Source organism: Scyliorhinus torazame, chromosome 11, assembly GCF_047496885.1.
Source record: "Scyliorhinus torazame isolate Kashiwa2021f chromosome 11, sScyTor2.1, whole genome shotgun sequence".
NCBI lineage: Eukaryota > Metazoa > Chordata > Chondrichthyes > Carcharhiniformes > Scyliorhinidae > Scyliorhinus > Scyliorhinus torazame.
The window spans coordinates 94,727,739-94,741,213 of record NC_092717.1 but is presented as its reverse complement, the minus strand read 5'-3'; the positions used below and the strand labels follow the sequence as shown (position 1 = coordinate 94,741,213).

The 13,475-nt window shown below is 54.7% G+C and overlaps 1 protein-coding gene across 1 annotated transcript in view; it reads right to left on the bottom strand.

Annotated features, from left to right (window-relative positions):
• Window positions 1–13,475, bottom strand: part of LOC140385397 (adenosine deaminase-like) — a 93,008-nt gene that overhangs the window by 29,951 nt on the left and 49,582 nt on the right. Inside the window, exon 7 of the mRNA XM_072467506.1 lies at window positions 10,331–10,402. Within this exon, the coding sequence (XP_072323607.1) occupies window positions 10,331–10,402 (72 nt within the window). The remainder of the gene's footprint in view (window positions 1–10,330; window positions 10,403–13,475) is intronic.

Here is a 13,475-nt window from a genome sequence, read left to right as displayed (position 1 = left end):
AGACACGTTCTGATAGAGGATTCAGATGACAACCTCAATGGGGTGGCAACAGGAGTGTTGAACGGTGACCCCCAGAGGAGGAGGCTGGCGATGGCCCAAGGTGCACAGGCATAATTGGTCGCTTGAACAGATGATGACAGCGTGTGCCGCAGCAGGCTCCGCCCGAATTTGGCACCACATGAGAGGAGGGAGACACCCGCTCCCAATGGCCGTCAAGGTCATCGCACCTCAGGATCATTCCGGATGCCCTGTTCCCCCGGGCAGCTAACGATATAAACTTTGACCCGGACCAAGCCCAACAGAATGCCCGAGCAGCAGGGTTCCCTGCCATCGCCAGGATGCCCCAGGTCCAGGGGATAGAGGGCATGCATGACACCTTGCGTGCGCCGGAGTGCCCTGCATCAATAGGAAGGGGTTCCTCCCTGAACGTCCAACTTGTGTGCGACCACCGCATGACGATTATGCACGTGTGTGCACGCTGCCCAGGGTGTGCATGACAGCTATACTTCCTGGGGGTAGTCGGAGATCCCCAGCATCTTTGAGGGACATTCCAGGGTGACCAGGTGGTTCTTGAGCAATAAAGGGTACCTGCTTAGGACTTGGATAATGACGCCAGTATAGAGGCCTGGGAACATTGACAAGTACCCTACCAGAAAGAGTGGGTTTGGCTATTTATTTTTCACGATGTTGTCCCTTGTTTGTGATTATGAAAGATGATTGAGCTGTATAACTGAACACATCCTCACAAAGTTGGATCATCTGAAGTATGCAACTAAAAGGGGTGAAAGTAATTTAAATTTCTTACAAGTACTGTTGTGTGGAAACCCCTTGCCACCTACACTCCGAGACACTTGGGGCGGGATTTTCCGACCCCCCCGCTGGGGGGGGCAGCATGAATCCCGCCCCCACCGGCTGCCGAATTCTTCGGCGCATGGGTTTTGGCGGGGGCGGGAATCGCGCCAGTCGGGGGCCGTTGGCATCGCCAACCCCGGCGATTCTCCGGTCCGCGAGCGGGCCTGTGCCATGGAGGCACTCGTTCCCTCCGCAACGGTCGCTGTCAACCTCCGCCATGGCCAGTGCGGGGACGAACCCTCCCGCGCATGCGCCGGGATGACGGCAGCACACACAGGTGCACCCGCGTATGCGCCAACGTGTGCCGGACGGCGGAGGCCCTTCGGCGCCGGTTGATGTGGCGCCAAGCCCTTCTGCACCGGCTGGCGTGGCGCCAAACACTCAGTTGCCGGCCTTGCCCCTGAAGGTGCGGAGGACGGGGCAGCCCGACGCCGGAGTGGTTCGCCCCGCCGGTTCGCGGAGAATCCCGCCCTTGAATTTTTAAAATTAATTTAGAGTGCCCAATTCTTTTTTTTCCCCCAATTAAGGGACAATTTAGCGTGGCCAATCCGCCTACCCTGTACATCTTTGGGTTGTGGGGGTGAGACCCACGCAGACACGGCCAAGACACTGGGTTTCATGGGTACCTTCAAAATGAACAAACCTTATAGAAACTCCCACATTGGCCCATACAGCTGATCTCACTGCTCTCCCTGTTCTCGTCATACCGCACCTCGAGATCAATGTGCTGATTGAGTCTCTGGTTGAATTCCCAGCAATTCAGCAGTTTCACTTGTCTCCGGTTTGTGTGGTGACAGCTCAGATGCAGGCGTCGAGATGTCAGCATTTTCTCCCGGTGGATGACTTTCTGGTTCAACTTCTTCAATTGTTGACGTTCTTATAAATTAAGATTCCCCCATTTCCTCACTTTCACATTTAAAACATAGCCACTAGAGTCTGTTGCCTGCCCACCTCCTGTCCCTTGTCTCATCAGTTTTTATGTTGCATATCTTCAGGCAAGTTTCAACTTTGGTCATGTTGAAAAAATAGAAAAAGGCCTTCAGACAGCGTGATTCAAGTGTCTGTTCTGGGTGGGAATCAACTGTTATCTAGCGGCACTCTTTTATAATTGCCCCTCACGCCGAGGTCGCACACCCTACCCTGAGACTGCACTTCCCGCCGAGGCCGCACACCCTGCCCTGAGACTGCCCTTCCCGCCGAGGCCGCACACCCTGCCCTGAGACTGCCCTTCCCGCCGAGGCCGCACACCCTGCCCTGAGACTGCCCTTCCCGCCGAGGCCGCACACCCTGCCCTGAGACTGCCCTTCCCGCCGAGGCCGCACACCCTGCCCTGAGACTGCCCTTCCCGCCGAGGCCGCAGACCCTGCCCTGTGGCTGCCCCTCCAACCGAGGCCACAGACCCTGCCCTGAGGCTGCCCCCTCCTGGCGAGGCCGCACATCCTGCCCGGAGACTGCCCTTCCCGCCGAGGCCGCACACCCTGCCCTGAGACTGCCCTTCCCGCCGAGGCCGCACACCCTGCCCTGAGACTGCCCTTCCCGCCGAGGCCGCACACCCTGCCCTGAGACTGCCCTTCCCGCCGAGGCCGCACACCCTGCCCTGAGACTGCCCTTCCCGCCGAGGCCGCAGACCCTGCCCTGTGGCTGCCCCTCCAACCGAGGCCACAGACCCTGCCCGGAGGCTGCCCCCTCCCGGCGAGGCCGCACATCCTGCCCGGAGACTGCCCTTCCCACCGAGGCCGCACACCCTGCCCTGAGACTGCCCTTCCCGCCGAGGCCGCACACCCTGCCCTGAGACTGCCCTTCCCGCCGAGGCCGCACACCCTGCCCTGAGACTGCCCTTCCCGCCGAGGCCGCAGACCCTGCCCTGTGGCTGCCCCTCCAACCGAGGCCACAGGCCCTGCCCTGAGGCTGCCCCCTCCCGGCGAGGCCGCACATCCTGCCCTGGAGACTGCCCTTCCCGCCGAGGCCGCACACCCTGCCCTGAGACTGCCCTTCCCGCCGAGGCCGCAGACTCTGCCCTGTGGCTGCCCCTCCAACCGAGGCTGCAGACCCTGCCCAGAGGCTGCCCTTCCCGCCGAGGTCGCAAATCCTGCCGTGAGGCTGCCACTCCCGGCGAGGCCGTACACCCTGCCCTGAGGCTGCCACTCCCGGCGAGGCCGTACATCCTGCCCTGAGACTGCCCTTCCCGCCGAGGCCGCAAATCCTGCCCTGAGGCTGCCACTCCCGGCGAGGCCGTACACCCTGCCCTGAGGCTGCCCCTCCCGGCGAGGCCGTACACCCTGCCCTGAGGCTGCCACTCCCGGCGAGGCCGTACACCCTGCCCTGAGGCTGTCCCCTCCCGCCAAGGCCGCACACCCTGCCCAGAGGCTGCAAAACCTGCCTTGAAGCTGCCCCCTCCCGCCAAGGCCGCACACCCTGCCCTGAGGCTGCCTCTCCCAGCAAGGCCGCACACCCTGCCCCGAGGCTGCCCCTCCCGGCGAGGTCGCACACCCTGCCCTGAGGCTGCCCCTCATGGCGAGGCTGCACACCCTGCCCTGAGGCTGCCCCTCATGGCGAGGCCGCACACCCTGCCCTGAGGCTGCCCCTCCCAGCAAGGCCGCACACCCTGCCCCGAGGCTGCCCCTCCCGGCGAGGTCGCACACCCTGCCCTGAGGCTGCCCCTCATGGCGAGGCCGCACACCCTGCCCCGAGGCTGCCCCTCCCGGCGAGGTCGCACACCCTGCCCTGAGGCTGCCCCTCATGGTGAGGCCGCACACCCTGCCCTGAGGCTGCCCCTCATGGTGAGGCCGCACACCCTGCCCCGAGGCTGCCATATTCCCCCGCCAAGGCTGCACAACTTGCGCTGAGACTGCCCTTCCCGCATTGCTGCTACAATTCGCCACTGTATTGTACCCTCGGGGGTGTATAGATCTGCAGCCTGTAGGCGGCACCCAGTATAGAGCAGTTGCAGGCAGGCACAGATCTAGCTTATTAAAACCACTGTTCACTTCTACTAATCGTCGCGTGTGAATTGATGGTCGCATCAATTTAATAAGCTAAGATATCGCAATGGAAACCGCCCTCAAACCTGATTGACTGGAACGCAACCCACAGGCATCTGGGACACCCATGTGGCTGGAGTCCGGTCCAACAATGTCAGACAGCGCTTGCTCGAAAAGGGCCCCCTCGACCTAGAAGAGACAGTAAAATTATCCACCTCATTAGAGGTAGCCTTCCAGAGCCTAAATGCTTTCCCCTCCGACCACGCGATTTCCTCGTGGGCGCCGGAGGAGCGACCATCACCCGACCCGAGGGTGTCCCAGGCCTGTGCTGCACGACTGCCCGCCCAACCCGGGGGGCCACCTTGCTATTTCTGCGGTCAGAACCAGCACCCCAGGCAGCGTTGCCCAGCTCGGAATGCGACCTGCAGCGACTGCGGCAAGAAAGGACATTTTGCCAAAGTCTGCTTGGCCCGACCAAAGTTCCAAATTCGCAGGCCCGACTCACAGACCCGCAGCATGGCTGCGTGCCTGCCGGTAACACCCCTTTCTGACGCGTCATCCGTCTCGTGCTATCCATGGGGGCAGCCATCTTTAACCCTAACCGACAGGTGCGACACATGGGGGCCGCCATCTTGGCCGCCATCTTCAACGCCACCCGACACGTGCGACCGACGGGGGCCGCCATCTTCAACGCCGGCCGACACGTTCGACCGATGGGGGCCGTGATTGTGGGACCACCCCGCTACCACCGACCACGCCGGCTACCCGCAGCTTGGCGCTGTCACTCTCGACTAGTCACAGCCCAAGCACCTCAAGAACTCCATGATGACCGTCCGGGTCTATAGGTATGAAACGCCCCGTCTGTTTGACTCCGGGAGCACGGAGAGCTTCATTGATCTGGCCACGGTAAGGCGCTGGTCCCTCCCGATTTCCCCCGCATCCCAATCTCCCTTGCGTCCGGATCAATTCAGTGCCGATCCGGGGGTACTGTGTCACGAACCTCGCGATACAGGGCGCCGAGTACGCCAATTTTAAACTCTATGTCCTTCCCCATCTCTGCGCTCCTCTCTTGTTAGGACTGGATTTCCAGTGCAACCTCAGAAGCCTGACCCTGCAGTTTAGCGGACCCCTATCCCCTCTCACCATATGTAGCCTCGCGACCCTTAAGGTCGCCCCTCCCTCGCTCTTCGCGAACCTCACCTCCGACTGTAAACCCGTCGTCACCAAGAGCAGGCGGTACAGTGCCCAGGACAGGACTTTTATCAAGTCTTGAGGGAGGGGATCATCGAGGCCAGTAATAGCCCCTGGAGAGCCCAAGTGGTAGTCGTCAGGACCGGGGAAAAGAACCGGATAGTTGTAGACTACAGCCAGATCTTATATCGTTACACACAACTCTATGCATACCCCCTTCCCCACATAGCGGACATGGCTAATCAGATTGCACACCACCGGGTTTTCTCCACGGTAGATCTGAAGTCTGCATACCACCAGCTTCCGATCCACCCGGAAGACCGCCACTACACTGCCTTTGAGGCAGGCGGCCGCCTCTTCCACTTCCTCAGGGTCCCCTTCGGCGTCACCAATGGGGGTCTCGGTCTTCCAGAGAACGATGGACCGAATGTTGACCAGTACGGGCTGCAGGCCACGTTCCCGTACTTGGATAACGTCACCATCTGCGGCCATGATCAGCAGGTCCACAACACTAATCTTCAGAAGTTCCTCCAAACCTCCCAATCCCTTAATCTCACCTACAACAAGGAGAAATGCATTTTCCACACAACCCGACTAGCCATCCTCGGCTATGTCATGGAAAACGGAGTCCTAGGGCCCGACCCGACCGCATGCGCCCGCTCCTGCAAATTCCCCTTCCCCTTCCCCACTGCCCCAAGGCCCTGAAAGGATGTCTGGGGTTCTTTTCATATTATGCCCAGTGGGTCCCCAACAAGCGGACAAAGCCACCCCACTTATCAAAGACACCATCTTTCCCCTGACGATTGAGGCCCACCTGGCCTTCAGCCGCATCAAGGCAGACATTACCAAGGCTGTGATGCACGCGGTTGATGAGTCCATCCCCTGGAGAGCGATGCGTCGGATGTCGCCCTGCCGCTACCGTTAACCAGGCAGGCAGGTCCTTGGCCTTCTTTTCCTGTACCCTCAACGCCTCCGAGATTCGACACTCCGCTGTCGAAAAGGAAGCTCAAGCCATTGTGGAAGCTGTGCGGCATTGGAGGCACTACCTGGCCGGTAGGAGGTTCACCCTCGTCACCGACCAACGATCGGTAGCCTTTATGTTCAACAACACACAGCGGGGCAAAATCAAGAATGATAAAATCTTGAAGTGGAGAATCGAACTCGCCACCTATAATTACGATATTGGGTATCGTCCTGGGAAGCACAATGAGCCCCCAGATGCCCTGTCCCGCGGCACATGCGCCAGTGGGCAAGATGACCGACTTCGGGCCATCCACAATGATCTGTCACCTGGCTTCTCCACTTCATCAAGGCCCGCAACCTGACCTACTCCACCGAGGAGGTCAGGGCCATGACCAGGGACTGCCAAGTCTGCGCGGAGTGCAAGCCGCACTTCTATCGGGCAGACAAGGCCACCTGGTAAAGGCATCCCGCCCCTTTGAGCACCTCAGCGTCGATTTCAAAGGCCCCCTCCCCTCCACTGACCGCAACGTGTATTTTATCAACGTCGTTGACGAGTACCATCCCATGCCCCGACATGACCGTGGCCACTGTCATTAAGGCCCTGCACAGCATCTTCACCCTATTCGGTTTCCCCACTTACATCCACAGTGACCGGGGCTCCTCGTTTATGAGCGATGAGCTGCGTCAGTACCTGCTCGGGAAGGGCATCGCCTCGAGCAGGACTACCAGCTACAACCCCCGAGGAAACGGACACGTGAAGAGGGAGAACGCGACGGCATGGAAGGCTGTCCTTCTGGCCCTACGGCCTAGAAGTCTCCCAGTTTCCCGCTGGCAGGAGGTCCTCCCCAACGCGCTCCACTCCATTCGGTCGCTCCTCTGCACAGCCACGAACGAGACCCCTCACGACCGTCTATTTGTCTTCCCCAGAAAATCCACCTCTGGGGCCTCGCTTCCGTCCTGGCTGACAACACTGGGGCCTTTCCTCCTCCGGAAGCACGCAAGGAGCCATAAGCCGACCCCCTGGTCGAGAGGGTCCAGCTCCTACATGCCAACCCTCAGTATGTCTACGTGACGCACCGTGACGGCCGACAAGATATAGTCTCCCTCCGGGATCTGACACCCGCCGGTTCCCCAGCGACCATCACCTAAGCTGCCCCCCACTACACCAAACACCGCCCCCACCCCTACAAGGCCTACACCCCCCTCCCCCCATCGCCGACCCACCGTGATGAAGCTCCAGACAACATACTCCCAGAGTCAACAAGCCCAACCCCCGTGCCCGCAGCGAAGCCGGAGCTGAGGCGATCACAGAGAACGATCAAGGTGCCGGACAGACTCAGTCTGCGAGCCCACTTCACTCTCGCTGGACTTCAATTTTTTAACAGGGAGTGAATGTGGTGAACGTATTGCAATTCACCACTGTATTGTATTATGTTGATGCCCTTGTGGGCTCCGCCTGTGACTCCGTCCCCTCAGGGGTGGTATATAGATCTGCAGTCTGTAGACGGCACACAGTACAGAGCAGTCGCAGGCAGGCACAGATCCAGCTTATTAAAACCACTGCTCACTTCTACTAATCATCTTGTGTGAATTGATGGTCGCATCACCCTGCCCCGAGGCTGCCCCTCCCGGCGAGGCCGCACACCCTGCCCTGTGGCTGCCCTCCCTGGCAAGGCCGCACACCCTGCCCTGTGGCTGCCCTTCCCACCGAGGCTGCACACCCTGCCCCGAGGCTGCCATATTCCCCCGCCGAGGCTGCACACCCTGCCCTGAGGCTGCCCCTCCCAGCAAGGCCGCAGACCCTGCCCCGAGGCTGCCCCTCCCAGCGAGGCTGCACACCCTGCCCAGAGGCTGCCATATTCCCCCGCCGAGGCCGCACACCCTGCCCTGAGGCTGCCCTTCCTGTCAAGGCCGCAAACCCTACCGAGGCTGCCCCCTCCTGGCGAGGCCGCAAACCCTGCCATGAGGCTGCCCCTTCCCGGCGAGGCCGCACACCCTGCCCTGAGGCTGCCCCTCCCAGCAAGGCCGCAGACCCTGCCCCGAGGCTGCCCCTCCCAGCGAGGCTGCACACCCTGCCCCGAGGCTGCCATATTCCCCCGCCGAGGCCGCACACCCTGCCCTGAGGCTGCCCTTCCTGGCAAGGCCGCACACCCTACCCGGAGGCTGCCCCCTCCCGGCGAGGCCGCAAACCCTGCCCTGAGGCTGCCCTTCCCGTTGAGGCTGCAGACCCTGCCCCGAGGCTGCCCCCTCCCGGCGAGGCCGCAGACCCTGCCCAGAGGCTGCCCCCTCCCCCCCCCAACCCATGCCCCAACTCACCTGTTGGAGGTCCTCGAGCCCCTGGTAGCCCACCATATATTGGCAGGGCACCCCCGTGCTCAATCCTGGCACAGGCACACCGTCAGCCTGGTACCTTGACAGTGCCCTTGCCAGTTTGCACAAAGAAGACATAAATTACATAAAATGGAGGGGGTCGTGGGTGGAGCAGCATGGAAAATTTGGCAAAATGGAGAAGTGTCCAATGGCCCAGGAGTGGAGTATACCACTCTCATGAAACAGCCCAGAGTATAAATGGGATGTAACCGGAAGTTAATCTTTTTTTGATGCTAAAACTTTGAATATATTCAAGAGGCGGTTGGATATAGCACTTGGTGAGAATGGGATCAAAGGCTATGGGGAGAAAGCAGAATTAGGCTATTGAGTTGGATGATCAGCCATGATCGTGATGAATGGCGGAGAAGGCTCGAAGGGCCAAAAGGCCTCCTCCTGCTCCTATCTTCTAAGTATCTATGTATCTAACTCTGTTCCTGAAACAGCGCAGAGTATAAATGGATGGGCTGGACTTCATGAATATGCAGCATCCCCAAAGCGACAGACCCCCGATTAGTATTTCTATTTTGACAGAATTTAACTTGACAGGGTAACCTGCCAGTGACCAGCTTTTCCAAGGTTTAGACTCATAGATCATTTTTTGTTTGAAAAACATGCTCCGAGTGAGAGTTTCACATCTGTCGATTGTATTTGCCTGGTGTGGGACATTTGCGACAGTGTAGCTGGCTTCCTCTGGGGTAGGCATCGACAGGAAATACGTTCCTTGCAACTGCATTACCTGTGAAAATACCCGTCATCGCCAATGGACATCTTTTTAAGATCCCATTATTTCTGTGGGATAAATTCCAGAATTGTCGGAGTACACAATGCCATTAGGGCCAATTTCCTACTCCCACCTAATGGATTTACATTTAGCAGTTATGTAGCTAACCCCAGTGGGATGTTCCAGGCCTCAAAGGAAACAGAGTGCAGTAGCTGGGGTGGTGGTAGGGGATGAAGCTAGAAAGCTTGGGGACATGGAGGTCCAGGCTGCAAGGCAGGAATACTGTTCTGAATGTAAATGGATAACTTCTCAGTTGGGCCACAGCACAGATGCTTTACCCAGATACAGGACCATGTGGATAATGTAAACAGTCAAAAATAATGACGCAACTTCTTATATCACACTCAAACCAACTACAATTTTGATGCTTCTGACCAATCACCAATCCATGTATATAACTAAATAGATAAACCAAAATGCAGTTTTTCTACTCATTGGGCGGGATTCTCCATTCCCATACGATGCTTTCGTAATCGGCAATCGGGCAGAGAATCCTTTTTCATGTCGAAATCAGGGACAGCGCCCGTTTGACGCAGGTTTTGTATGCTCCGCCCCCTCCGAAATGGTGTTATCGCGTCACGCGCGCACGCTGTTGGCACAGCCTTAGCGTGTCACCTGAAGGCTCCATCCCCAATGGACGGAGTTCCCGAGCGCATGGGGGAACGTGTGGTCTCAGCGGTCAGGAACCCGGCATGGTGGCTGCAGACTGTCCAGTTCATCGCCGTGCACATGCGCGGCCACGGACCCGGCTATTCTCCGGCCGTTTATATCGTGGGAGTCGGGTGTTTTATGCGGCGCGGCTGCTAGCCCCTCACCGGTCGCAGGATTTGTGAGGGGACGCCGCCGATATTTTTGCCGTAAAACGCCACAGATCCTCTGCACTTAGTCTCAGAAAAGGCGAATCCAGCCCATTATGTTTTTCACCATGTTTACTTATTCACAACTATAAATGGGAAAAAATGCAATTCAAGTCGTATTTGCTTCTGCAATAAATCACAAATTCTTTGCTCCTGAACAAGTCATTGTCTCTCCTTGTGAGTAGCATTCTAAAAGCACTGCAATGATAATCACAAACATTGACCACAGAAACAATTCAAAGTCAGTTGAAACAAGCTTCCATATTTTAAACTCAATCACTGATTGGTATCCTGATCATAAAATCAGAGGTAAAAACTTCTGTCAAACATCTTACCTCACGCACCACTTTCGCAGGTCCAGATTCCCCAGCATGAACAGTACGATGGATACCATATTTCACAGCCATCTGGAGGGGAAACAAAAAAAAAGAATTTAAATTTTTTTTTTTTTTTTTTTTTTTTTTTTTTTAAATCGCACAGTATTAAATCTCATCATATTACATGTTTCCTGTTCAGCTGGTGTTATAGAATCATAGAAGTTTACAGCATGGAAACAGGCCCTTCGGCCCAACCAGTCCATGCCGCCCAGTTTTTACCATTAAGCTAGTCCCAGTTGCCCGCACTTGGCCCATAACCCTCTATACCCATCTTACCCATCTAACTATCTAAATGCTTTTTGAAAGACACAATTGTACCCGCCTCTACTACTACCTCTGGCAGCCCATTCCAGACACTCACTACCCTCTGAGTGAAGAAATTGCCCCTCTGGGCCCTTCTGAATCTCTCCCCTCTCACCTTAAACCTATGCCCTCTAGTTTTAGACTCCCCTACCTTTGGGAAAAGATGTTGACTATCTACCTTATCTATGCCCCTCATTATTTTATAGACCTCTATAAGATCACCCCTAAGCCTCCTACGCTCCAGGGAAAAAAGTCCCAGTCTATCCAGCCTCTCCTTATAACTCAAACCATCAAGTCCCGGCAACATCCTAGTAAATCTTTTCTGCATTCTTTCTAGTTTAATAATATCCTTTCTATAATAGGGTGACCAGAACTGCACACAGTATTCCAAGTGTGGCCGTACCAATGTCTTGTACAACTTCAACAAGACGTCCCAACTCCTGTATTCAATGTTCTGACCAATGAAACCAAGCATGCCGAATGCCTTCTTCACCACCCTGTCCACCTGCGACTCCACCTTCAAGGAGCTATGAACCTGTACTCCTAGATCTCTTTGTTCTATAACTCTCCCCAACGCCATACCATTAACTGAGTAGGTCCTGGCCTGATTCGATCTGCCAAAATGCATCACCTCACATTTATCTAAATTAAACTCCATCTGCCATTCGTCGGCCCACTGGCCTAATTGATCAAGATCCCGTTGCAATCCTAGATAACCTTCTTCACTAGCCACTGTGCCACCAATCTTGGTGTCATCTGCGAACTTACTAACCATGCCTCCTAAATTCTCATCCAAATCATTAATATAAATCACAAATAACAGTGGACCCAGCACCGATCCCTGAGGCACACCACTGGTCACATTTATTGTTGATTTATGCTTGGATTGGGTTCACAGGCAATGGTGCTCATCCAGTACCTCTTCATGCATGAACCCAAAGGCTATAGTACGGTTTGCAAATGTCACTTTGCAAACACCATAGTCTGGATTTTGTGTGGAGATATGTTGTGCAGAGATGGCTGATGCATTTCCTGCCCACCATAAATATGTGAGATAGGTTACAGATGGATAGGTGTGTGGCAAGGCATTGGGCAGGCCACTTGCTTTATTTTACATGCTCCTATCTTGGAATGAGTGAACAAAGGGTCATCAAACCCAGCTCCATTATTCAACTGAGATGTACTGAACTAAATAGGGATTCCACTCACAGCCATACACAGCGTATGAGGCAAGATAGACCCAGTATCCTGGCACCTGCATTCTGTGACGGTCAGATATGCCATCTGCATTTGAGCCACCACAACAAAACTAGAGGATGGCTACTGGGCAAAAAGGACTTTGGCAACATCACTCATGACTTACAGTGCATAACCCACACTCATTTGGGCAACATGCATAAACAAAAAGCATGCTGCCACAAGAAATGTGATAGAGATCATTAACATGCGGAAACAATGCTTCTGAAGTCTGGGCCACCCTGAAGGAACCGTACAACTCGACAAAACGCATGCCAAGATTGGTATTGTCTGTTTCATGCTGGACAATTTCACCATCATAATAGCATGGCCCTGGCCACCAGTTATATGGCAACCAGCTGAAGGAAAAATAGGATGAATGGTGGAAGCAGCCGAAACAAGCCTGTTTGCAAGTGGCTAATCAATTGGGATTCCAGTAAATGCAGATGTTGGAGCTGAAGAGTTCATTCAGCCCATCGAGTCTGCTTTGCCATTCAATGAGATCATGACAGATCTGATATAATCCTCAGCTTTGCTTTCCCACTTTATCCCCATAACCCTCGATACCCTTACTGATTAAAAATCTGTTTATCTCAGCCTTGAACATACTTAACAATCCAGCCTCCACAGCTCTCTCTGGTAAAGAATTCCACAGATCACTAGCCTCATAAGAAATTCCTCTCCATCATGTCTTAAATGGGCAACCCATTACTCTGAGATTATACCCTTTGGTCTTGGACTCTCTCACAACCTCTCAGCATCTACTCTGTCAAGCCCCCAAGAATCCTATATGTCTCAATAAGGTCACCTCTCATTCTTCAAAACTCCATCGAGTATAGACCCAACTGAACCAACCTCTTCTCATAAGAAAATTCCCTCATACCTGGGATCAACCCAATAAACCTTCTCTGGACTTCATCCAATGCCAGTATATCTTTCATTAGCTAAGGGGAACAAAACTGTTCACAGTATTCCAGGTGCAGTCTAACGAATGCCTTGTATAGTTTAAGCAAGGACTTCCTATTTTTATGCCCTCTTCCCTCTGAACTAAAGATCTACATTAATTTACCTTCCCTATTACCTGCTGAACTTGCATGCTAGCTGTTTCTGATTTATGCACAAGGACCCCCAAATCCCTCGGCACTGCAGCTTCTGCGGTTTTTATCCATTTAAATAATATCCCGCTCCTTTACTCTTTCTACCAAAGTGCATAACTTCACATTTTCCTACATTACATTCAATCTGCTAAGTTTTTACCCATTCAATCTGCTCAGTTTTTACCCTCAAGCTTTTACCCTCTTTGTGTCAACCTCACCACTTGCTTTCCCACCTATTGTTGCGTCATCCACAAACTTGGACAATAGTACATTTACTTCCGTTGTTCAAGTCATTAATACATATTGTAAATCATTGCGGCCTCAGCACTGTAGCACTCCCCTAGTTACTGGTTGCCGTCCTGAAAAAGATCCTTTTATCCCAACTCTCTGTCTTCTATTAGTTAGCCAATCCTCTATCATTGCTAATATACTACCCCTAACACCATGGGTTCTTATCTTATTGAGTA